General features: G+C 42.3%; 1 protein-coding gene across 2 annotated transcripts in view; it reads right to left on the bottom strand.

Moving 5' to 3' along the window:
- The window catches only part of DOCK5 (dedicator of cytokinesis 5), a 280,813-nt gene that overhangs the window by 156,548 nt on the left and 96,680 nt on the right, over positions 1-27,585 (bottom strand). For both annotated transcript variants that reach the window (XM_019966376.2, XM_070794944.1), the window contains exons 3-5: positions 16,196-16,236; positions 9,254-9,309; positions 5,900-5,996 (exon numbers count right to left, since the gene is read on the bottom strand). In XM_019966376.2, the coding sequence (XP_019821935.2) occupies positions 5,900-5,996; positions 9,254-9,309; positions 16,196-16,236 (194 nt within the window). The remainder of the gene's footprint in view (positions 1-5,899; positions 5,997-9,253; positions 9,310-16,195; positions 16,237-27,585) is intronic.

The raw sequence follows: 27,585 nt of genomic DNA, 5'->3' as shown, positions 1-27,585 counted from the left end.
ATCAGGGAATTAGGATCCCACATGCTGCAGAGTGTGGCCAAAAATTAAATAAATAAAACTTGTTAAAAAATACAATCTAACTTGCCAGTTTTCAAGACCTGATTTTAAGTTGAGAAAACAGGACATTTGGACGGTGGGATAGAGATTTGTGCGTATTCAGAAAGTGTAACTGGGTTGTTGCTAGAAAAGTAAACTTAAGATATTATATCCACCTGTCACGTAAAAGTTTTTCAACGCATAGGAGTCCACCCTTCCATCTGGGCGAGTTCATACGGAGCACGGAAGAAGGAAAAGAAACCGAAGTTCAGCTCACTGCATCTACTTTCCTTGGCTAGAGAAAACCTGAAAGATTCTGAGAGGCCACAGAAAATAAAAGATGAAATACTATTCACCTAATGTAGCTGAGTAACCCTGTGGCTGGAAGGGAACCCATGGGGTAGGTGACACACCCTTATTATACTACTTCAGGGCAAAATTCCACGTGGATCCTTTCATCACGAATCAACTCTTTCATGAAGCAGTGTTCTAAAGGGAGAGTCAGTCAGGGGCCGTGACATCTGGCCCACAAGATGCAGGCACTGTCCCAGGAGTCCGACACAGATTTTCCCTATTGAATTCTACAGCCAATCTGCAATGCATGTGAAATATATAATTACCACTGAGGCTGAAGAAAAGAAAACTTAGGAGGTCAAAGGACTTGCCCTCCTTTGTAAAATCCACCAGTAGAACACCATGAATCAAAATCTCTGCTCTCAGAATCCATTCTTTTTGTTTGTATTATCAGGTTTGTTATTTTTTCTGAATATAGTAAAAGTATATATACCAAGTAAGGGAGCAGGAAACGGCAACCCGCTCCAGTATTCTTGCTGGGAAATCCCATGGACAGAAGAGCCTGGGGGGCTACAGTCCATGGAGCTGCATTAAGAGTCAGACATGACTTGGCAACCAAACAACAAAGGGAGCAAGTCAGAACTTTTTTTTTCCTGGCCACGTCATGCAGCTTATGGGATCATAGTTCTCTGACCAGGGATTGAACCCAGGCTTGCAACAGTGAAAGTGTGGAGTCCTACCCACTGGACCACCAGGGAATTCCCAGCAAGTCAGGATTTAAGAAACGGCTCTCTGTCTGCCCCAGTGTTGCCATTTTACCAGGCAACCACTTCCTCCTTCACCATGCTCCCTCCTTCCCTGTTCAAGCTCTGAAAACACACCCAGCACACGGGATCCCGCTGAGGATCAGCAGTGCAGGCAAAGCACACCAGAAACTGTGGTAAATTTGCATGATACACTGGCATGCTCCCCCTTTCCTTTCTGGAAAGATCTCTGCCTCGGGACTGGAACCTAAGCTAAGGAGGCTCACAATTCTATGGGGAGAGACACATAGCCTGGTTACTGAGAGCGCAAGGCCACACCACCTAAGAGGACAACACAAGCCAAAGGAAGTGGCCTTCATTTGGGCGGGGAGGTGTGGCGCAGAAGGGAGCTTCAGGGTCTCCAAGTCAGGTCAAAGGAATGCCAAGCCAGGTTGTCCCACAGGAGGACAACCAGGACGGCAGCTACTTCCAGCTAAAACATCAATATGCTCATGTCTGGAACTTCCCTCGTGGTCCAGAGGTTAACACTGGGCCTTCCAATGCAGGGGGTGTGGGTTCGCTCCCTGGTCAAGGAGCTAAGATCCCACATGACTGGCAGCCAAAAAATCAAAACATAAAACACAGAAACAATATTGTGACAAATTCAATAAAAGCTTTAAAAATGGTCCACAGTAAAAAAAAAAAAAAAAAAATCTTTACAAAAACGGTCATGCTCACTTTGCAGGGTCCTTGATGGTTTGTCTGCACAATATTTCACAGCCACCCTCTTTTTATGCCCTTATGACTCTATGGAGTCAGCAAGGCCCATTCTACATCATTTTTACAGAGGGCCCCTAATTCAGCAGACACATGGAGACTTGAAGCTCTAAAACCAGGGTCAGTCACAGAAGAGCCAGGATGAGAAAGCAGGCCTTCTAATTTCTAATCCCCATCTGTCCCCTACAGCTTTCTTCTTCGCCAAAGCACACAAGGAAGATAATCAAAAGAAAAATCAATAAATAATATTAATACAACAAAGAGAAAAGAGGGAAAGAGTGGGAATTACCACTTCTTTCTAGTCTGAATGAATGGGTTCCCCTTTCCCTAGCACGGCCATCCTCCCACACTAAAACGTATTTATGGTAATTTCACAAGCTTACAGTCTGAATGCTAAGAAGAAACCAGAATTATACAAACATCTTTCCTTTCTAGAATAATTACATGGCTGGCCTTAATCTGGTTAACAGACTGCATTTTCCTCTCACTTAAGACACTATATCTACCTCCTAATTTTCTCATGAACTGAGGCTGAAAAGAAGAGAACTAAGACATGTGTCACAGAGAAATGCAGAGGTTCTAAGATGTTCTTAAAGACACCAGAGAGAATGCCTAGTTTCATAATCAGTGGGAGAAAATGCGTGCAAGATAGAAGTGCTGATGTGTTTTAGTAAAATCTGTATTTAACTTTACACAGACTGAAGGAACTGACACAGAATCAGAAAACACACACGAATAAAAGTGTAGGGGTGTGTATGTCATGAACGTGCACATGTGGATGTGAGCACACTTGCATGTCTCAGAGTGTGTGGGGGGAGTGGACTGAAAGCTATAAATTTGGGTTCCTTTCCCTTTTTTCCCAGTGAAGGCTTGCTATTTGAGGCTTGCTACTTTGACATAAAAGATTTAAAAAATTTTTTATTTTATATTGGGATATAGACAATTAACAATGTTGTAATAGTTTTAGATGGACAGTAAAGGGACTCAGCCACACATATACATGTATCCATTCTCCCCCAAACTCCCCTCCCATCCAGGCTGCCACGTAACATGGAGCAGAGTTCCCTGTGCTACACAGTTGGTGTTGGTTATCCATTTTTAAAAGAGCAGTGTGTACATGTCCATCCCAAGCTCCCAAATTCTTGAGAAAGCATTTCAGAAATTCTGCCTGAAGTGAACTGTCAATGCTTTAGGAAGGGACGGGGGTGGGTGGGTGGGTGGGGGGGGAATGGAGAAAGCCAAGATTTCCATATGAAATGGATCATCTCTGAATGGGTGAGCCTTGTTACCAAAGGCAGGAACAAATTCTCAGCCTTATCAACTGACGAAGATTCCCAAACTGAGTGCCTTTTAGTCAAGCAACTGCAGCTATAAGTCATCAAAAAATATTCACAAATAATAAAATAATTATCTTATGAGAGTCAAATTGAGATGGGAAACGTGCTGATCTCCAAGAAGGGGGTGGATTTTTTTTTAACTTAGAACCCCAATTCTGCTATTAAATAGTGGAATTTCCACACAGGAAGTTCCTCAACCAGAGCTTAAGAGATCTGGAAGCCCAAATACATGAACCATGTATCTTCCTCTCTGCCTCACTTACTTCTCATTTCTGGTCAATAGCAGACTCAGCACAATTACCTGGGGACATGGACTAGACACAGACAATGAACTCAAGCATGAGAGTCGTCTTTCGGCAAGCAGAAATGTCTAGTTCATCCCATGTTTGTACATTACAGCTATCAAAATCTCATTTCCCAGTACTTACTAGCTAACCCGTATCACCACTCACCAATTTCCAGAAAGAATCGGTTAAAGAACTAACTCATCCATCAACCTTGTTACATCCTCCACTAACCAATCAATTAACTGGAACGAGAGAGTGTTTTCAATAGAAAGACAAGATGATCCATGGGGATCAAAGGGCTTAAAACAGCATCTCTCTCCTCTCCTAGCTTGTGATTTAAGGACTTATAGGTCAGCTCTCTCCTGGGTGAAACATAAAGAGATCAAAAGATCACTTGCATTACAAGGCAGCGTGCCCCAGGGGCCAGATCGACTTGGCAGTAAGTGCTCCCGGTCCAGGAGGAAACATTATGGATTGATGGGTTTAGAAGACACATTGTGAAGAAAAAAAATGACTTAAATGGGGCCTTGAAGGATGTGCTGGCAGAGAAAAATCACGTGCTTTTCCATAGAAGGGGCTGGTGATTTCTACTGCATGTCCATCCTATACAACCACAGCCCTGGGAGATGAAATATCTCACACTAACTCTTAGAAGTTAGGCTGAGTTTGATTCCTGCTTTTAGTACTAAGGGTCTAGAGTGAGGTGCTCTCAATAACTTAGTAAGACTGGCTTTTGAGTTAAAATGCAGAATACACACATGACTGAACAAAAACCAAGATGAGCACAGCTACATAAAAAAAAAAAGAGAGAGAGACTGCCTCTCAGGCACTGAGCCGAGTTCATTACCTCGCTGATGTCATTCACACATACGGGAGTATACACTGCTGAGAATTCTTAGCCACGGAAGTCTGGAAGATGCCTACAGAATGCAAAACTTAGTGACGCTTACCCATGAAGCCTACAGGAAAGAGGAAACTTTAGGAAACAGTGTCTGCGCATTTCAGTGCTGAGCAAGAGCATCCTCAAGTGGACACGGGTGCACCCTTGCTGCCACGAGACTCAGAGTTCTTGGTCTCCTGCAAGATGGCTGCCCCAGGTGCTAGCCTGATAAATATTTTTTCTAATATACTGACTTGCATGTGGAATCTTTAGTTATGGCATTCAAACTGTTAGTTGCAGCTTGTGGGACCTAGTTCCCTGACCAGGGATTGAACCCAGGCCCCCTGCATTGAGTGTGTGAAGTCTTAGCCACTGGACCCCCAGGGATGTCCCCAGCCTGATAAATATTAAGTGCTAAATTTACTTGTCTTTAAATACAGCAAAAATGTCAAACTTTTTTAGCTAGGCAAAAATTCATAATTTTCTAAAATATATATATTATCCGTACTATATATGTATGCAAAAGCTTTTCTACTATGCTTGATAAAGGCTTGAGAAAGAGCAACTACAACAAAGAAAAAGAGGGAGAAATTGGAAAACATAAACTAAATGAAATGGGAGCACCGAATATGTAGACTTACCTTGTCTTGATTACAAACCCACACACCCAACTTGGGAGGATGGTTTATGAGCGAGTGAATGTGCTGGTTTCTGTGTCATTTCCCACTGACCTGGCCTGTTAGCATCCTGACGTCAAGCCATTATTGTGATCAACAGTACTACGAGTTGGCCTCAAAAAGAAGACTCTTTAGAGCATGGTTTCATGACCCACATTTAAGCATCGCTAAGGCACACTGGACACAATAGGGAAAGCCACCCTCATGGGAGCCCTCAACATGGCTGAGCACTGACAAGTGCCAAATGCTTATTCACTGGGTTAGATGGAAAGGCTAAGAGCATGTCCTCCAATTTCTCCACTGATATTTTTAGTTGCTCAGTCATGTCCAACTCTAGGGGACTGCATGGACGGTAGCCCACCAGGCTCCTCTGTCCATGTAATTCTCCAGGCAAGAATATTGGAGACACTCTCATCTCCAGGGGATCTTCCTGACCCAGGGATTGAACCCGGGTCTCCTGCACTGTGGGCAGATTCTTTACTGTCTGAGCCACCAAGAAGTCCTCCAATGATCAACCGGCGATAATTACATCTGCTTTATAGGACTAGGATTGCTGTGACGATGAATAGTTCCAAGCACTTAGAAAGGATGATGGATTTGCAGTTGTCATCCTCATAACATTACAATCAGCATGTCAACTGGAAAAATACTAGCCTAATGTCTTATGGGCACTTCCTCCACCACCTGTATCCTCAGCTGCCCTCCTCCAGGAAAATGGAAGTCTGCAGGTTATCAGCCATTGTACTGTCCATGTAAGATGCAATCACTCCACATACAGAGCTAAGGAATGGCTGACCTCTTGTAGCAGAACAGATGGGCTGAGGGCCCAAGAACAGTGCCACCAGCTCCAAGCCTGGGGATAACTCACCACGTACAGCTTGCGCCAGATGACAGCCCATTCCCGCAGTGTGGAGGTAAGCTCTTGCACCAGGGGGAGCTCCCCAGGAATCACGGTCTCGTTCTGCCTAAAAAGAACAGACACAGGCTCCCTTTACTCCAGGGGGATCATCGGTGATTTTCCTGATGGACGTCATGATCCTTAGAACTCAAAGATGGAGATGGGTTTGGTTGGTCTTGAAACCAAGCAAAACTTGTCCATTTAGGGGAGCTCTGGCAATTTTTATCACATCTAGCATTCAAGAAAAGAGAAAGAGCTTAACACACGATGATTCTCAAAATGAATTGTGTCTACAGTGGAATGGATATGGAGTCCAGCCTCTACTTTCTCATTTTTTTTTTTTTCGTTTTGCTTTGTTTTCTGGTATTTTTTGTTGTTGTTTTTTTTTTGGCTACGCTCCATAGCTTGGGGGATCTGAGCTCCTGGACCAGGGACTGAACCTGGGCCCTAGCAGTGAAAGTGACGAATCCTAACCGCTGGTTGTTGCTGTTCAGTCACTCATTCATGTTTGACTCTTTGTGACCCCACGGACTGCAGCACACCCGGCTTCCCTGTGCTTCACTATCTCCCAGTGTTTGCTCAAACTTATGTGCATTGAGTCAATGATGCCATCCAACCATCTCGTCCTCTGTTGTCCCCTTTTCCTTCTGCTCTTGATCTTTCCCAGCATCAGGGTCTTTTCCAATAAGTCGACTCTTTCCATCAGGTGGCCAAAGTATTAGAGCGTCAGCCTCAGTCTTTCCAATGAATATTCATGGGACTGCCAGGGAAATCCCTCTACTTCCCCATTTTGAATCTTTCTAATGGCACCCCACTCCAGTATTCTTGCCTGGAAAATCCCACGGATGGAGGAGCCTGGTAGGCTGCAGTCCATGGGGTCTCGAACAGTCGGACACAACTGAGCAACTTCACTTTCACTTTTCACTTTTATGCATTGGAGAAGGAAATGGCAACCCCCTCCAGTGTTCTTGCCTGGAGTATCCCAGGGACATCGGGGCCTGGTGGGCTGCTGTCTATGGGGTTGCACAGAGTCGGACACAACTGAAGTGATGCAGCAGCAGCAGGAACCTCGAGTACAGTAAGTCCCCTACATACAAACCTTCATGTTGCGAACGTTCAAAGATGCTAATGTGCATCTGGTTCCAGAAAGGAACCAGAACCTGTGCCGTCAACATCAGGTGTGACTGAAATCACAGTTTGCTGTCTCCTGCTGCTGCTGATCTTTCATCTCTACCTTCTCCCTCCTCCTCTCCCTTCTCCAGTCAGTAACTCTTCTTACCTGTTCACTCAATGCCAGCAGCTGTATGCCAGCTATTGTACTGGACTACTGTACTTTCCAAGGTACCGTATTGTGAGATTTAAAATGTTTTTTGTTTGCTTTTTATGTATTATTTGTGTGAAAAGTACTATAAATCTGTGACAGTACAGTACTATATAGCTGATGGTGTTAGTTGGGTACCTAGGCTAACTCTGTTGGACTTATGAGCACGCTCCTGGAATGCAACTTGTTCATATGTAGGGGACTTACTATACCACGTTAGGCTAGCTTCAGCAATTCCCAGGGATGGAAGCCTAAACTGAATCCTTTCGCTGGTTCTGCCAAGTTGCCATTTTATTAGTGAAGGTGGGCAAGTGGAGGGGTGTTCATGGCATAAGGTCCTGGGGCTTGTAACCTCACACAGGGCCTGCTGTGGGATAGAAGTGGGGCTCTCTTCTGCAACAGTGCTTGGTTTGCTTCTCATCTGCTGGCTACCTGCACAGAAAACGTACATATACCCAAATCTTCACTTACTCACAGTGGACTTTTAATACAAGGCAGACGTGACATTCATGCACATAAATCCTGTCTGGTATTTTTATGATTAGCAAAAGGAAAGAGTGAAAGCAATCTAACAAATGGGGATTACTGGTGGAATTTCCAGACATCAATAAGAATACAAGATGCCCCATTAGGTTTGGATTTCAGATGGATTAATTTTTAACTCTAAGTATGTCTCAGGAAACACATGGGATATGAATGTAAATAAAAATTACTTTTTACCTGAATTTCAAATTTGACATTCTGCATTTTACCTGGCAACCCTAGTTATTGGGAACATGCCCCAAACTTTGCCTTTCCTCCAATGTGGCCATGGCTAGTGATCCTGGAGGCTGCCCAGGAACAGACCATCAGAAAGATTTTCCAGAGACTTCCTTGTGGTCCAGTGGTTAAGAATCTGTCATTTAAAGCAAGGGGTGTGGGTTCGATCCCTGATCAGGGAACTAAGATTCTACATGTCCCAGAGTGTAACCAAAATTAAAATAAATAAAACTTGCTTCTGCTTTTTTCTTTTTTTTTTTTTTAATTAAAAAAAAAAAAGGCAGGGGGAAGTTCTCCAGTAGCGGCAGGACACGTGGTTTTGAGTCCTGATTGTGTGTGAATTTGGGCACATTTCCATCTCTCATCTATAAAATGATGGTGTGGAATTTAGGGCTGAAAATGTTCTCTGTGGCTGTGAGCTAGTATGCCTCTGTGACCCACTCCTTTCTAACAGCCCTGGAATTCCTGCTCCAAGCTTTCTTTATTCCCTCCTGATGCTCCTGCCCACTGACTCACCATCAATGAAGTGAATTTTCTCTGCAGAGCACAATCACACATACTAGTTAGTTCATACAATTTTACATCAAGTTCACAACCAGGGACTTCCCTGGTGGTCCAGTGGTTAAGACTCTGGGCTTCCACTCAAACCAGGGGTTGCTGGTTTGATCCCTGTTTGGAGAACTGAGATCCCATATCATATGCCATGCGGTACAGCCAAGAAAGGAAAAAATAAACAAAAAAGTTCAGGGCCAATGTGGGGCCAGATTTGTTTTCTCTGATTTGCAGGGGGAAAGCCCCAGGTGCGCTGACTTGTCCAAGGTACAGAGATAAATAGCACAGGTTGTAGCTTGGTCACCTGTCATCCCCCAAGGTTCCCAAAGAGAAGGTTCTCAGGTCTAATGGCTAAAGAGTACCAAACGTTCATATGTGTGTGCGTGCATGCGTGCACAGACGCACACAGGCATAGTGAGCAGTTGGTACAAGAAGAAGATACAGGCCCTCTATGTTCATTCATTATCTGCCTCCACTGTCCCAGGGAAGGATGCAAGGGAGGAAAAAATACCCAAAGAGAAGGCAGAAGGAATGATATCAGGAAAAAAATCCCATTTCCCTTTCATCCAACAAGTGGAACTGATGACCTGAGACAAATAATGCACAAAATGATACCTTTCAATTTCATAAAACCTATAATGATATTATACCTTTACCTCACCTGTTAGGCATTTTCCTATGTTAGAACTTACCCGCGGTCTTCCACAGTGGCCTCTTTCAAATGGATGTACGTTTCAGGGAAAATACCCTGTGGAGAGAAGAACTTGGGTTATGCGGCCATAAAAATCCCAGTCCAATATTACTCTGAGGAAAACATACTTCAAAGAGACACACATACTCCAATGTTCACAGAAGCACTATTTACAATATAGCCAGGACATGGAAGCAACCTAGATGTCCATCAACAGATGAATGGATAAAGAAGATGTGGTATACCATGTACAGTGGAATATTACTTAGCCATAAAAAGGAAAAGTTTGGGTCATTTGCAGTGATGTGGGTGGACCTAGTGTCTGTCAAACAGAGTGAAGTTAGTCAGAAAAACAAGCACACATATTAATGCATATACGTGGAATCTAGGAAAATGGTACAGATGAACCTATTTGTGGGGCAGGAATAGAGACGCAGATGGAGCAACATGGTGGGGGGTGGACTGGCAGAGGAGCATTCAGACACATACACTCTCATGTGATATCTAGTGGGAACTACTGTAAAGCACAGGGAACTCAGCTTGGTTCTCTGTGAGGGCCTAGAAGGGTAGGATGGGGAGCAGGGTGGGAGGGAAGTTCAAGAGGGAAGGGATATACGCACACATATAGCTGACTCTTGTTATACAGCAGAAAATAATACAACATTGTAAAACAATTATCCTCCAATTAAGAAAAATATCAAAAACCCCTCAGCTCACAATAAAGAGCACAAACAATGGCAAGTCAAGGAGGGGAGGGGCAAGGGCACCAGGGCAACACCTACAGTTTGCAGTCAAGGTCGTAGGCTGTCAATTACATAGGCTGGCCACCTGAATGAAAGCAGGGCTGAAACACTGAAAACATATAACTGAATCCTGGGGTTCAGAGAGCTTAAGATAAACACCTTGTAAATGAACAGGCAAACATGCCCAGAGTCAGCTCAGAGCATTTATAGATCCTAAAATGCCTCCAGATTCTACACAACAGGAGGTGCTTCTCTTAAAGGGTTTCAAGTAATTAGTAGATGGAGGGCTATGTACTTAGTGGTCCAGAAAATTATGGTGATTTTCTAGGCCCATTCCTCTCAGCACTTTACTTAAACAAAATGCATGGAATCAATTAGGCTTGGTTATTTTTAGCCTTTTCCAGTCTCAAACTACTCTCCATTCTAAATCCCTAAGAAGCAATTTGATGTCGGTATTAAGACAGTGCCTGTGGGAAAACTATGCCTAAAAAGACCTAAAAGAAACCCTGGAAACTGGTCAGGAGCAATCTGCAAAACCGTAGACTGGATCTCACCCACAGGAAGCAAGCCACGGATGTGAGTTTTCTTAAAACCAAAAGCTCCTGCTGTTCAACTGTATGACGTGCTCATCAATAAGCAGCAACACTGGCATTCAGAAAGGCACCGCTGGTCCCTACTTTACGTACTTTTCAGGCCAGACAAGGAGAGGTACTGGACTAACCAGAAAGTTCATTTGGGTTTTTATGCCATCTTACGGAAAAACCTAAGTGAACTTTTTGGCCAACCTAATAGAAGAAGCTGTTTAACAAGCACCATTGGCTCAACTTGCTTGTAGCCCTGAGCCTGTTAAAACTGCAGCCATGTGGACATGGCATGTCAGGGGTAGCTGACCACAAAGGTGGGAGAGGGGCAGGCCACGCCCTGGGGACCCAGGTCAGAGACGCCGGTGTACTCAGTGATCCTTATTCGTTCAGAGCCAGAAAAACGAGTGCATTTCCACCCGGGTTGGTTGTGCATCTAGTTTCATGTGCTACGTTTATCTGAGCAATTCTCTCCTTTCTCCCTTTTAATCCTCTGCCGATAAAACAGGAAAACAGCATGAAAATTTGAGACTATGCTGCTCCCAGCATTGGTGATGACAAGGTAGATCCTGCCACTGCCTGAGTCAGAAGCAGAATGGCCATCCTTTCCCTCCAGGCAGGAAGAACCAAAAAAACATATAAAGATACCTGCCCCTCCTCACTGTGAGAAAGGAGCAGGCATAGGGTACATGAGTGAGAAAGCATAATCCCAATCTTGTTACTGATAAAGACCCAGAACACACACAGAGACAAGGTAACACCGATCTCTCTCATGACAAGGACAGGATTCAGACTGATTTTGGAAAACTGATCACAGAGTTAAACACTAACAAAAATGCACTGTGTGTGTAATTTCTTTGGGGTTTGATTAATGGGTCTCTGAAGCTCCAGGTCAGTCTTTAGGATGCCGAAGGAACTTTGGGTGTGTCTTCCTTCTGCTGCTGCTGCTGCTGCTAAGTCACTTCAGTCGTGTCCAACTCTGTGTGACCCCATAGACAGCAGCCCACCAGGCTCCCCCGTCCCTGGGATTCTCCAGGCAAGAACTGATGAAAATGTTTTGTTGATCCCTATCTTTGTGGAGAACCAGACTGCCTGCCCAGTGCTCACCTTGAGGACAGGATGCTGAGTGAAATAAGCCAGACACAAAAGGACAAATACTGCCTGACCTCACTTGTATGAAGGTCCTAGAGTAGTCAGATTCATAGAGACAGAAGAGAACTGGGGTTACAAGGACTGGGAGGAGGGAAGAAGGGGGAGCTTATATTAAATGCTTATAGAGTTTCAGTTTGGGATAATGAAAAAGTTCTAGAGATGGTGATGATGGTTTCACAACAATATAACTATACTTAATACCCCTCAACTGTACATTTTAAAAGAGTTAAGGGACTTCCCTGGAGGTCAGCTGTTAAGACTTCACCTTTCAAGGCGGGGGTGTGAGTTCAATCCCTGGTCAGGGAGCTAAGATGCCACATGCCTTGTGGCCAAAAAATTGAAACATAAAACAGAAGCAATATTGTAACAAATTCAATAAAGACTTTAAGAATGGTCTACATTAAAATAAATAAATAAAAGAATTAAAATACTAATTTTCTGTCAAGTATACTGTTTAACAATAAAGCTGTCCAGAACTCATAAAAAGGTGGTGCACTGAATAACAATGAACCATTCAAAGTAGCAGTTAATCAGGAGCCATATTTGCAGGTTTAAAGGAGATGTGAAACTGTTGGTCCCAAGGAGTATTCTTGCAGAAGATTTTTCAAATCAAGAAGATAAAGGACTGATTAACTTTCATACACCTAAAACCTGATGACTGCTCTCTGAATAACAGGGAGAAATCCAAAACAGAAACATTTGTAACGTAAGTGGCTTATTTTGTAATGGAGCCCTGGGTTGGATCCCTGGGTTGGGAAGATCCCCTGGGGAAAGGAATGGCACCCCACTCCAATATTCTTGCCTGGAGAATCCCATGGACAGAGGAGCCTGGCGGGCTACAGTCCATGGGGTCGCAAAGAGTCAGATATGACTGAGCGACTAACACTAACGAAGGCAGCAATCATAGCAGGTAATTTGTACTGTGCATGCAGACATGATGATTTTCATATTAAGAGTTATCTATTTTGTTGCATTTCCACTGTTACTTGTAGGCATCGTCGTTCCATGGTAGCATTTGTCCACTTGCAGCCATTTAATTGGTCTTGTAAATCTGAGACTATAGGCTTACTTTTTTTTAAATTTGTTTAGTGATTTATTTTAGCTGCATTTGGTCTGGGTTGCAGCACTCAGGATCTTTTGTTGCAGCACAGGGGTTTAGAAGCCCCACGGCATGTGGGACCTTAGTTTCCTGACCAGGGATGGAACCTGTGTCCCCTGCATTGGGAGGAGAAGTCTTAACCACTCGACCACCAGGGAAGTCCCTGTAGGCATTTTCCTATGCCATTCTGACACACAGAAAGCCAGAATAAACCTAGGTAATATGTTTCTGATTTCCAGCCTCTCTCCATTTTGTTTTTGCTTTCTCAGGGCAACCTATCCACTCGAGTTTAAAAAAAAAAAAAAAGAAGAAGAAGAACAACTAATGATTTTGTAGATATTACCCTTATCCTTACTTCCCCAATCCTGCCAGGATCAATAACCAGTTTCTGCAAATCTCTTGGCTTCTTCCATTTGCAAAACCACTAGCTTGTTTTATCACCATTCTAACCGATTAAGTCTGCTTGTAAATAACACCAGAAATTTCCACTGAAACAATAGGCTTTTCAAATAGCTCTTCCCCTAAAGACTGACAAACAAGGAGGCAGCATTAGGACAGCATTTCAACTAGGCTGATTGCTTCATGAAGGGGTGTCAAAGTTGAGCATAATTCATAACAGCTGACTGAATTCTCTGTTTTGCTTAGATCTACCAGAAAGATATTTCAACTTATAAGTCAACAAGTAAATGCATGGCCTTTGTCTTATTATTTCGCTGAAGTACAAAGTTTAATTATCGAGAACTGAGAAAAGCTCTTACTGAAATAATTCTTCTCAAGAGTGAGACTGGAAGCTTAAACGGGTTTTAAGAATATGAATACAAAAAATTTAAAAACACGAGACTTTGTCATTTAGATCCTAGTGAAGCACTCCAACTTTCCAAAGCAGACAACAGATGGATTCTGGTGTATTAGGACATCATAAGATGCCTCAGAGATGCTCCAAAGAGTCTTACAGACTGCAGACAAAGAAAGGGAAAACTGTGGTCTGGGACCTTGTTTCAACAGAGTTCACCTGCATCAGTTAAAAATATAAAATTCTGTTTGGTCTTAAAAGTTCATATGATCTTATCCGAGAGTGGCTTTTTATGTTTTAAAATTACTTAAAAAAAAAGGATTGGTGATTAAGTGACTTAAGTATTGCTGCTCTTGAAATTTAGAACTTCAAAATTATTCACTTTAATCCTGCTTTGAAAAATAACTCATGTTAATGCTCAGTCATGTCCAACTTTTTGTGACCCCACGGACTGTAACCCACCAGGCTCCACTGTTCATGAGATTCTCCAGGCAAGAATACTGGAGTGGGTTGCCAGACCCTCCTCCAGGGGATCTTCCTGACCCAGGGATTGAACCCGAGTCTCCTGCACCTCCTGCATTGGCAGGTTGATTCTTTATCACTGAGCCACAGGGAAGCCTGAAAAATAACTACCACTTCCATAACTGTAAGTAAAATAAACATGGATAGGGTTCAACCAAAACCAAGAAGCAGAAGTGGCTGTAAACTAGGTTCCCTTGTTAACAAGCGTACTAGAGGAAAGGCTTTTGCTCTAGTCCTAACATGCTCTCATTCACACCAGAACATCTGCTGTCCTGGGTTCTTATATGAAGGCCCAGGGAAACTAAAGTCAGCAAGAGTTTACTCCTTTAATCAAATAATTTATCATTATTTTCACTACATTTAAGTAGAAAATGAAGAGTCAGAGGCACAAGCATCTAACTGTGGGTATAAAAACTCAGCATCAGGATTTTAGGGAGGGATAAAAGGACTAAAACCGTGGGAGTGGATAACCACATTAAAAGCAAACATTCCTTTATTTTGGTAGATTATTAAATTGTCAGAGTTAATAAACTGTGTGTGCGTACATACACATGTGCGAATACTGACTGCTGTTTGAGCATCAACAATGTAGAAAGCTTAACTAGGACCGTCATGGTTTTAAACAGCCTATACCTTCTAGAAAGGTGTTTTTCTGGGCCCACACCTTTTTTTAATTAATTTTTATTGGAGCTTCATTGCTTTACAATGGTGTGTTAGTTTCTGATGTACAGCAGAGTGAACCAGCGATATGTTTACACATATCCCCTCTTTTATGGATTTCCTTACCGTTCTGGCTACTACAGAGCACTGAGTAGAGTTCCCTGTGCTCTCCAGTAGGTTCTCATTCGTTATCTATTTTACATGTAGCAGTGTGTGTATGCCAGTCCCAATCTCCCCACCCACAGCCTTTCTGAGACTTCTGTGCTAGCTTCTTTTTTGTCTTGTGCTGTATTTGGCAAGTAAAACCTGTGGGTTTGTGTTTTCTCTTTCTACTGAGTTCTTGATCAGTTCTGAAATGTTCCTCTCGCCCCTCCTCATTCACCCTTTTGGATGGGAACTAACTGTGAAATAGCACGGCCCCATCAACACTGTTCTTTTCAAAAGAAAGTGCTGACAGGCTATGCAGTGCCAGTCTGCAGTGTCACAGAAAAAGTGCTGACCTGACCTGAAATAAACCGAGAGGGTATTAACCTAACTCACAGGTTTTCTTTAGCTTGACTATTAGCAGCTTTGGCACTGGGGAAAGGAACCCATGAGCGTCAGTGTTTTTCAAATTCTTTGCCCATGATGGGACAGCAACCCAGCATGACTATCATAAAACATAACTAAAAATACACAAAATACTGTAAAATATACACCTAACACAAAAGTTTCCTGAAACATCACTTACCATGGCATTCCATTTTCTATTTTTCAGTTTGAGTTGTAAAAAGATGTAGGTTCTAACCCACTCTGTTGATTTCGTGTGAGTTTCACAGTTGGAAAACTAGGACTCTGAGGACTTTTCTGGTGGTCCAGTGGTTAAGACTCTGCACTCCCAATGCAAGAGGCACAGAGTCGACCCCTGGTCAGGGAACTAAGATCCCACATGCCAATGCTGTGGCCCCCGCTAATAAAAACTTACTATTCTGATTTTCCATTTTATAAAAAAGGAGAGAGTCACATGGAAATGGGGAGACCCTGTGCTTCTGGGATATCAGCACTGGAACTAAAGGATAAACAGAGACGTCCCCCCTCCTCTGATACAGAGCAACATCCGTAGATGACCACATTGCTCAGGTCAAGCAATCAGAAAGCCTGCAGAGGCCCTACCTGGGGTGTCAAATTCATCTCCAGCTTTTATCCTTGAGTTGGCTGGTGGGAAATACAGCCATGGGACTTGGACTCTTTTACCTGAACAGTGAGGTCAGACACTTTGCTTTTGAATCTACAGAACAGCCATCAAAGAGAAAGCAAACTGGGCCCACAGACAGCAGATAATGGGATCAGATAAGACAACACAAGACTGGCAAACAGTAGATTTCCAAGGAGAACACTGAACCATAAGCCATACCTTTTTGGATTTATTTTGGAGGGTGTATCCTCTGTACCAACCTGTCAGGGTAGAAGAGAAGACAGAATTGAGTACGTTACCTGGGACAACACACAGACATTAGCAACATACATCCTCATAACCTGGGTATCCTGCATTGCAGGCAGATTCTTTACCATCTGAGCCACCAGCAAAGCCCATGGTTTGGATGTGGAGATGGAATCCAGGAGACCTCTAGCAGACAACATGAACGTTTTCATTTATTATACAGTAAAAATCTAGATTTATTTCAGAGCTGCACTGTCTTGATAATTAAAGGATTTAAAATTCACTTAGAACCACGCTTCATCACTTCTCCTTTGGAGAAAAGACCAAATAAATAAATAACAAGATGGAAGACAGCTCAGTCTCTTAACACCTTAATCCCTTCCAGTCATTCAAAAAATGCTTTTGCATGAATGAACATGAACTTTCATCCATTTATATACATTCTGTGAGCTACCTTACACTACTAAAATAGATATTTTAAAGTAATTTATATATATTCTCTCCTTCTTGCTTTCTCTCCCACTCCCACGCCCCTCTCTCCCAGGATAAGAACCAATATTCTGGAACAATTTTAAATCAGAGTAGCAAACCTTATGTGTATATATATGTGTATATATATATATCAAACCTTATATATATTTATACCTAAAAACAAACTGAAACAAATAAAACAACATTTTAAACAATTCTTGGCAATGCTGCAATACTCCTCTACATAAAAAGATTTTATATGTTTGCTTAACAAGGCTTTAAGTAAAGTCTTTAACTTTCTTTTAAAAATTCCAATCAGTACACATATTCCTATGGATGTTTTCCCACCCTCTATCTTATAAAGGGAGTATATAATTTAATCTATCCATAAATAGATACTGGATAATGAATATTTACTGAATACCTAATACAGGTAATTCACTGAAATAATTTTGCTCATTCCCTATAACCATGAGGCATCAGGGTGGTTATCCTAAGTAAACCTTGTCAGCAGGCCAGATGCATAAAGGAGCCATAAACACACAGTGAGCACATGCAAGCTATAATGGAAACTTCAAGCATACTGTTTCTGGACAAAATTATAATTGGAAAACACACATGCACTCCAATGTTCACAGCAGCACTACTTACAATAGCCAAGACACGGAAACAACCTAAATCTCCATTGACAAATGAATGGATGAGGAAAATGTGGTTCATACACAGAACAGAATACTACTCAGCCATAAAGCAGCAATGGATGGACCTAGAGATTATCAAACTATGTGAAGTCAGAAACAGCATAGGATATTATGCCATGGACTGCTATCTTTAATTAGGAGTGGTGCTCCCTGTTCAGATATTTTTTTGTCAATCATGGGCTTTGATGCAAATCTATAACCAGTCCACAGCATAATACCCTATTCTAACCAGTTAAAAATAGGAAAATCCTTAACACTTTTGAATGCTGACAGTTTAAAATTTGAGAAAAAATTAATAACTCTACGCTTCAAGAAGGTACATTCAGCTCCCTAATATATCCAAAATAGTCTGTGTCCAGTGTTGGATGATTTTATATAGAACAAATTATAGAAGAGTTCTATTAGCAGATGCATGAAATTAAAAAAAAATTTTTTTTAAGTGTAGTTGGTTTATAATGTGTTAACTTCTGGTGTACAATAAAGTGATGTAGTTATGTATACATTTATATATGTATATGTGTGTTTCTTTCCATGAATGCAGAGTTCCAAAGAATAGTAAGAAGAGATAAGAAAGCCTTCTTCAGCAATCAATGCAAAGAAATAGAGGAAAACAACAGAATGGGAAAGACTAGAGATCTCTTCAAGAAAATTAGAGATACCAAGGGAACATTTCATGCAAAGATGGGCTTGATAAAGGACAGAAATGGTATGGACCTAACAGAAGCAGATGATATTAAGAAGAGATGGCAAGAATACACAGAAGAACTGTACAAAAAAGATCTTCACGACCCAGATAATCACGATGGTGTGATCACTGACCTAGAGCCAGACATCCTGGAATGTGAAGTCCAGTGGGCCTTAGAAAGCATCACCACGAACATAGCTAGTGGAAGTGATGGAATGCCAGTTGAGCTATTCCAAATCCTGAAAGATGATGCTGTGAAAGTGCTGCACTCAATATGCCAGCAAATTTGGAAAACTCAGCAGTGGCCACAGGACAGGAAAAGGTCAGTTATCATTCCAATCCCAAAGAAAGGCAATGCCAAAGAATGCTCAAACTACCGCACAATTGCACTCATCTCACACGCTAGTAAAGTAATGCTCAAAATTCTCCAAGCCAGGCTTCAGCAATATGTGAACCGTGAACTTCCTGATGTTCAAGCTGGTTTTAGAAAAGGCAGAGGAACCAGAGATCAAATTGCCAACATCCACTGGATCATGGAAAAAGCAAGAGAGGTCCAGAAAAGCATCTATTTCTGCTTTATTGACTATGCCAAAGCCTTTGACTGTGTGGATCACAATAAACTGTGGAAAATGCTGAAAGAGATGGGAATACCAGACCACCTGATCTGCCTCTTGAGAAATCTGTATGCAGGTCAGGAAGCAACAGTTAGAACTGGACATGGAACAACAGACTGGTTCCAAATAGAAAAAGGAGTTCGTCAAGGCTGTATATTGTCACCCTGTTTATTTAACTTATATGCAGAGTACATCATGAGAAACGCTGACTGGAAGAAACACAAGCTGGAATCAAGATTGCCGGGAGAAATATCAATAACCTCAGATATGCAGATGACACCACCCTTATGGCAGAAAGTGAAGAGGAACTCAAAAGCCTCTTGATGGAAGTGAAAGTGGAGAGTGAAAAAGTTGGCTTAAAGCTCAACATTCAGAAAAGGAAGATCATGGCATCTGGCCCCATCACTTCATGGGAAATAGATGGGGAAACAGTGTCAGACTTTATTTTTCTGGGCTCCAAAATCACTGCAGATGGTGACTGCAGCCATGAAATTAAAAGACGCTTACTCCTTGGAAGGAGAGTTATGACCAACCTAGATAGCATATTCAAAAGCAGAGACATTACTTTGCCAACAAAGGTTCGTCTAGTCAAGGCTATGGTTTTTCCTGTGGTCATGTATGGATGTGAGAGTTGGACTGTGAAGAAGGCTAAGCACCGAAGAATTGATGCTTTTGAACTGTGGTGTTGGAGAAGACTCTTGAGAGTCCCTTGGACTGCAAGGAGATCCAACCAGTTCATTCTGAAAGAGATCAGCCCTGGGATTTCTTTGGAAGGAATGATGCTAAAGCTGAAACTCCAGTACTTTGGCCACCTCATGTGAAGAGTTGACTCATTGGAAAAGACTCTGATGCTGGGAGGGATTGGGGGCAAGAGGAGAAGGGGACGAGAGAGGATGAGATGGCTGGATGGCATCACCAAGTCTATAGACATGAGTCTGAGTGAACTCCGGGAGTTGGTGATGGACAGGGAGGCCTGGCGTGCTGCAGTTCATGGGGTCGCAAAGAGTCGGACATGACTGAGCGACTGATCTGATCTGATCTGATGTGTGTTCCTTTCCACTATAGTTTATTATAGGATATTGACTATACTTACAATAGCCAAGACATGGAAACAAGACTTGAGTCTCTTCCAAGCAGTTTTCATCTCTTTATGTCCTATAAACCCAAGATGTTTTACCACAGACTGGGTTCACTTTCGGAGGGGAACTTACCAAAACTTTTGTAAACAGTGTTTTTGTACAGCTATCCATCGTAGAATTATGCTTCTGAAGCCTGTCATTTTTGAAAACTTTTTTTTGTTCTTTTAAACCTAAGTCTTCTCTAGGAAATGGCAACCTACTCTAGTATTCTTGCCTGAAAAATCCCAGGGACAGAAGAGCCTGGCAGGCTATAGTCCATGCAATCGCAAAGAGTCGGATACAACTTAGTGACTTAACAACACCAACAAAGTCTTCTCTACAACTGTGGTATGTGTACAACTCCCTCTAAAGGCTCAAGTTCACCATGCTGAATTCTACAAAGTGAACGCTCACATTCCATGGCGTTGGGTACTGGCAGAACACTGTTTCTGGAGTTTTCATCATATATGCTGAGGATTTTATAAATTCGGCTGCTTATAAATCCAAGAGATATGGTAATAGTCCAAGAGTACATTTGCTCATTTGCACGTCACAAACCACAGTGGTGACACAAGCAAGAACATGAATTTCCAATTAATGCCAACACCTAAAGCGAGATAATTACAGCTAAATACAGTATGCTACTGGCCTATTGAAAGTGTTATCAACAAGAGCCATAATCAATGAGTCGTGTGAACCCACTGGAATCTCAGTTGCTGTCTTAAATTAAAAAATGAAGGGAATGGTGGAGAGATGGTAAGTCCAGAGGATTAGGTGAAATGACAATCTCAAAAAGTAAGCTTCTGGCAACCATGGGGAACTTCAAAAGTGATTCTATGCAGGGACTTCCTTGGCAGTACAGTGGTTAGGACTCCACGCTTTCACTGAAGAGGCCTGGGTTCAATCCCTGATCGGGGAACTAAGATCCTACAAGCTACAGTGTGGCCAAAAAAAAAAAAAAAGTGATTCTATGCAAAAGGTTGATCTGTTTGGGAAAAGAGTCATTTCTATTTTCCTGGGGCTGACCCAATCCAGAATAAAACTGTCCCCTCCAATTTACAAATATCAGAGAGTCCCTAATTCCATTGTCAAAGTCACTTACTTAAGCTGGTTTCTCAGATAATTTCCATCAGCCAAGATTCCATCATCACCTGCTCCATTTTGCCTCACCTGTCCAAATGCATCTCTGGCCACTGCCCACTTTCTGGCTCCCACAGGACATGTCCCTTACTCAGCTCTTCACCCACTCTACATACAACCATTCAATAAATATTTATTAAGCACTAGTTTAGATACCATGGTGGAGTGGAGAACAAGAGTTATTACAAAGATTACACTCTAATATAAAATATGATATATATGATGATCTCAGAGGATGACAGAGCTGGGTAAAAGCACTCAAGGAGAGCACATGGCAGAAAATAATTAGCAACATGGGACATGATAAAACAAAATGAACTACAGCTATACACAACATCATGGGTGAACCTAAAAAGCATTATGCAGAATGAAAGAAACTAAATGAAACAGATATGCATAGTTCCATTTACATAAAGCTGAAGGGCAGAAAGACTAATCAGTCCATGGTGACCTAAATTAGCAGAGTTTTGGTTTTTTTTTTGAAAGTGGGAATTGCACAGAGGAAGGTGACGGAACTTTCTGGAGCACAGGGAGGGCTCTGTATCTTGACTGGAGCATTAGGCACATGTTGTGCACTCAATTTGTTTAAATTCCTTGCATTGTACCTAAGATGAGTGTATTTCACTGTATATACATTTCACTGCAATTTCTAAAAAACATTAAAAAATGTAAACTTATCAAAGGAACAAAAAGCTACGAACAAAGCTAGTGGAGGTGAAGAATTCCAGTTGAGCTATTTCAAATCCTGAAAGATGATGCTGTCAAAGTGCTGCACTCAACATGCCAGCAAATTTGGAAAACTCAGCAGTGGCCACAGGACTGGAAAAGGTCAGTTTTCATTCCAATCCCAAAGAAAGGCAATGCCAAAGAATGTCCAAACTACTGCACAATTGCATTCATCTCACACACTAGCAAAGTAATGCTCAAAATTCTCCAAGCCAGGCTTCAACAGTACGTGAACCGTGAACTTCCAGATGTTCAAATTGGATTTAGAAAAGGCAGAGGAACCAGAGATCAAATTACCAACATCCGTTGGATCACTGAAAAAGGAAGAGAGTTCCAGAAAAACATCTACTTCTGCTTTATTGACTAAGGCTAAGCCTTTGACTGTGTGGATCACAACAAACTGTGGAAAATTCTTCAAGAGATGGGAATACCAGACCACCTTACCTGCCTCCTGAGAAATCTGTATGCAGGTCAAGAAGCAACAGTTAGAAACGGACATGGAACAACAGACTGGTTCCAAATTGGGAAAGCAGTATGTCAAGGCTGTATATTGTTACCCTGCTTATTTAACTTCTATGCAGAGAATATCATGAGAAATGCTGGGCTAGATGAAGCACAAACTGGAATCAAGATTGCCAGGAGAAATATCAATAACCTCAGATATGCAGATGACACCACCCTTTTGGCAGAAAGCAAAGAAGAACTAGAGCCTCTTGATGAAAGTAAAAGAGGAGAGTGAAAAAGTTGGCTTAAAACTCAACATTCAGAAAACTAAGATCATGGCATCCGGTCCTGTCACTTCATGGCAAACAGATGGGGAAACAGTGACAGACTTTATTTTTCTGGGCTCCAAAATCACTGCAAATAGTGATTGCACCCATGAAATTAAAAGATGTTTGCTCCTTGGAAGAAAAGCTATGACCAACCTAGACAGCATATTAAAAAGCAGAGACATTACTTTGCCGACATAGGTCCGTCTAGTCAAAGCTATGGCTTTCCAGTAGTCATGTATGGATGTGAGAGTTGGACTATAAAGAAAGCTAAGCACTGAAGAATTGAAACTTTTGAACTGTAGTGTTGCAGAAGACTCTTGAGATCATGTTGATGTATGGCAAAACCAATAGAATATTGTAAAGTAATTAGCCTCCAATTAAAATAAATACATTTATATTAAAAAAAAAAAAAAAGACCCTTGAGAGTCCCTTGAACTGCAAGGAGATCCAACCAGTCAATCCTAAAGGAAATCAGTGCTGAATACACATTGGAAGGACTGATACTGAATCTGAAACTCCAATACTTTAGCAACCTGATGCAAAGATCTGACTCCTTGGAAAAGACCCTGATGCTGGGAAAGATTGAAGGCAGGAGGAAAAGGGGATGACAGAGGATGAGATGGTTGGATGGCATCACCAACTCGATGGACATGAGTTTGAGCAAGCTCCAGGAGCTGGTGATGGACAGGGAAGCCTGTCGTGCTGCAGTCCATGGGGTTGCAGAGAGTCGAACATGACTGAGCAACTGAACTTAACTAATCAAAGGAACATTACAAAGTATCCACCTCAAAGTGACACAGAATTCAACAATAAAGGCATTGCTCAAGTATTACTGAATATTTTTGTTGGAAAGTACCTTGAAACCAGTTTCAGCCACGTGTGAAAAATCAGAATTTTTACTCCAATTTCTCGATTGTTTTTACTTTGTATTGTGTCTCTCCAATGACATTGTTCTTCTTTCTTGTTTGGGGCTCCAAAACTGATTCTGAACAAGTATTGCTATTTCCAAAAATTCAATCCCAGTCTGGAGATTCATTTACTCATTCAACAAAAAGATGCTTAGGAGAGCAAGACCTATAACATCCTTGTCATACTTGGTCTCATTTTTTAATGGGAAGAGAAAAACAAACGTGAACACACAGGGATATGAAAAAAGTCATTTCATTAAGGGCTAAAAGTTATTAGGGAAAGAGTGACAATGCACCCTCACATTCACTGCCGCACTACTCAGAACAGCCAAGACACAGAAGCAACCTAAGTGTCTATCAACAAAAGAGTGGATAAAGATGATGTGGTTTATATACACAGTGGAATATTACTCAGCCATAATAAAGAATGAAATAAAGCCACTTGTAGCAACATGGGCAGACCCAGAGATCATACTAAGTGAAGTAAGTCAGAGAAAGATAAATATATGACATTACTTAAAAATGGTATTAGTCGATCAACTGCGTCTGACTCTTTGCAACACCATAGACTGTAGCCTGCCAGGCTCCTCTGCCCACAGGATTCTCCAGGCAAGAATACTGGAGTGGGGAGCCATTCCCTTCTCCAGGGGATCTTCCTGACCCAGGGATCAAACCTGGGTCTCCAGCACTGCGGGTAGATTCTTTATGGTCTGAGTCACCAGGAAATCCCAAATATACATGTGGAGTCTGACAAAGGATGCAAATGAACTTATTTACAAAAACAGAAACACTCACAAATTTATGTTTACCAAAGGGGAAAGGTAGGAAGGAGGGATAAATCAGTAGGAGTTAGGGATTAACATTACACACTACTACACGTAAAATAGATAACAAACAAGGACCTACTGTCTAGCACAGGGGACTATATTCAATATTTTATAATAACCTAAAGATGGAAAAGAATGTGAAAAACAAATATACATGTATATGTTTTTTTAACTGAATTACTGCTGTACACTTGAAGCTAACACAACACTGTAAATCAACTATACTTCAATTTAAACAAAAAAAAATGACAAGTGGAGATGGGTTACTTCAGCATGCGTGGACAGAAAGTTCTCTCTGCTGAGGATTCACATTGCTAATGTGGTCATTCATTTATTATACATAAAACACTTATTCAACCCTAGCATGCCAGACACCGTCTTCAAGGAGGAAGGAAATAGACTGTAAACAAATAATGAAATACAAAAGGGCCTTTAATGGTAATGCTTGAAGACACTTGGCACACAAAGGCAGGGTTATGAATATGCTGAAGGCATTTACTGACTCGGAAGATTTTTTTTGAACCATAAAACCATCATTTACATGTGTAAGGCATGAAGCATTCTGTAAAATCTCTCATTTTGCAGCCCCAGAATAAATCTGTTTCCTCTCTGCTCCATCAGTAAATTATTCTTATTGTGGTAAAATATACATAACATGAATTTTAACACTTTAACTATTTGAAAGTACACAGTTCATTGGCGTTAAGTACATTTGCACTGTTGTACAATCATAATTTTTGACCTTCCCAGGAATTAAAGGCAAGAAAGAGATAGGGAACCATGGTTTCTATGCACCTTCTCTGGGCAGTGTAGCCAGCCAGGCTCCTCTGTCTGTGGGATTCTCCAGGTAAGAATTCTGGAGTGGGTTGCCATTCCCTTCTCTAGGAGATCTTCCCAACCCAGGGATCAAACCCATGTCTCCCGCATTGCAGGCAGATTCTTTTCTGCTGAGCCACCAGGGAAGCCCAAAGCCTGGCTGGTCAGGAGTGGGATTCGGAACCACACCTTCAGAGGACTCTGGAACCTGAAGGCAGGTCTGTGCCTTACACAGCTAGGCCGTCCTGATGGAGGAAGAGCCAGGGCTAAATCCTGTTGGTTTTTATATGTGTCACCGGCCTGGTAGCTCGCTGGCTTGAAGCAGAGTTAATTAGGCCAAGGTCGAAGGTTCCATTCCCTGCGGGCCAGGTGAGCCTGTCAGGTTTCCATGGCCACAGCCTATTCTCCCATTCCCAGTGAGTGTCCCTCAGGACAAGCCTGAGGTCCCTTCCTAGAGGGAAGCTGGGAAGGGGGGCAAACCTCTACTGGACTTCATTGCTACATCTTTGTCTGAAGGCAGCACAGAGCCACTGGGGTTCAGGAAGTCCACTTTCTGAATGCAAGGACCATCTCAGTGGGGCTTTTGAAACTAAGTTCAAAGGCAGATAGCAAAAGGATGCAAAGACAGTCAGAGGCAATTCTATTCTTTCGTATCATTTTGTGAGACGATCGGTCATCCATGTTAATAATCTGAGCTCGATTTTGTGCCTTTGAGTCAGGCATGTGCAGTAACTGCTAGAAGCCTGCGCTCCAAAGAACTGAGTTCACAGAAATTTAACACCCTCACCTCGAAAGAGAGGAAACAACAGGCAAGGAACTGAAAAGGTTGTCCAGAGTCAAGCAGTGACTTGCTAGCTAAGATGAGGATCTGAACATGGGCTTCCTAGGGCATACTTCATAGCTCACTGCCCCCTCACTGCTCCTGGCGGTGGTGGGGGGCAGCTTGGCCACAGAATCCTCTCAATATAAACCCCAAAGACACAAGCACAGCAAGTTAGCAGAAAAGAAAGATGGCGGTTTCCGGCTTTTGCTTCTTGAATGAACAAGAAAGAGTGGTGTCTTTGTGGTATCTGGCACACAGCAAACACTCAATACATTTTGGATGAATATATTAATGAGAAAGAGAACTCCTAGAGCTAATTGCCACGGACAGAACAGACTGATGGAGGACCCCCTAAAATCTGCTCCTCTGGGCCAAGACTGACTGCAAGGTCTGAGACATCCTTCTCTTCTCTCCAAGATCCCATAGCCAGTGGCAGAGCAGGGTGGGGCCCAAGCACCTGCCCGGGAGGCCAGGGACAGAAGAGACACCACTTCTTATGAGACTCATTGAAACCCAAAAGCCTAGGTCTCCATCCTGGTTCTGTACTCACCAGCTCTGCCAGACTCCCATTGGTCAACTATTCATTTCAAGGTAGGAAGGCTCTGCTCTCTCAAACATCCTTCCCCCAAAACATTCCTTTCTCCTCCGCTCATAAAATCCAACCCCACAGCTAAGAGAGGTTTGCTCTGGTTGCCCACAAGACATGGTGATGACATGACTTTTTTCCAACAGCACACACCTCCTCAGACAGATGGAAGGATCTGGTCCAGGCGGTGGACCCACAGGAGGAGCAGATTCAAGTTACAGCCGACAAACCAGAGGTGACATACACAAATTTCTCCTGCAAAACTGGGGACTCTCTCTGCGATTCTGAAGCTCAGTGAGAGGAAGGGAAAAGATCTCCTCCAGTCTGATCAACCTCTTGACTTTGGTTTGCCCATTCCCTTTCAATATGCTTGATGTGGCCTTTTCTTTGTTTTCTAAAGCAAAGTAATCCTGACAGTTGTTTGTCCCTCTGGCTCCTGGCACTAATTCCACTCTTCTGTGGTGGAATTTTCTCTAACTTACCCAACCAGTTTAAGCAAGCTGAAATAAACGGATGTCACATGCAGTTTCCTCTGTAGTAGCAATGAACTTGCTGGAACTTTCTTAGATTGATTTTGTTATCATCAGTACCGATATTTGCAAAATGGGAGAGAAAGGAATACAGGTTTGTGAATGAGGAATCATTTCATCAAATGGGATATATTGAAGAAGGCCTGCTTTTACAAGGAACAATGCTAGGTTCTGGGGGTGGGAGATGCTGATTTAGGAGTTTGGGACTCCAATAACACCCACTCCTGATCTGGAAGAATTTCTAATGTAATTGCTAGTAGAACAGAAGGAGACAAGTGAGGGTGAAGTCATAATTAACTTGCATGTCTAGTTAACCAGGATTTCTGGAATTTCAGTGCAGACTTTTTCTTTTTTTTTAACTGGAGGATAATTGCTTTACAATGTTGTGTCAGTTTATGCTGTATAACATGAATCAGCTATGTGTATACATATATCCTCTCCCTCTTGAGCCTCCCTCCCACCCCACCCCTCACTACATCCCCCTAGGTTATCACAGAGCACTGAGCTAAGCTCCCTGTGCTAGACGGCAGATTCCCTCTAGCTAGCCATTTTACACATGGGAGTGTGTATATGTCAGTGTTACTCTCCCAGTTCGTCCCACCCTCCCCCCAGGCCCTGTGTCCATGTCTCTATTCCTTCCCTACA

Source organism: Bos indicus, chromosome 8, assembly GCF_029378745.1.
Source record: "Bos indicus isolate NIAB-ARS_2022 breed Sahiwal x Tharparkar chromosome 8, NIAB-ARS_B.indTharparkar_mat_pri_1.0, whole genome shotgun sequence".
NCBI classification, from domain to species: domain Eukaryota; kingdom Metazoa; phylum Chordata; class Mammalia; order Artiodactyla; family Bovidae; genus Bos; species Bos indicus.
The sequence above is the reverse complement of the archived record's forward strand: the minus strand, read 5'-3'. Positions and strand labels throughout refer to the sequence as shown.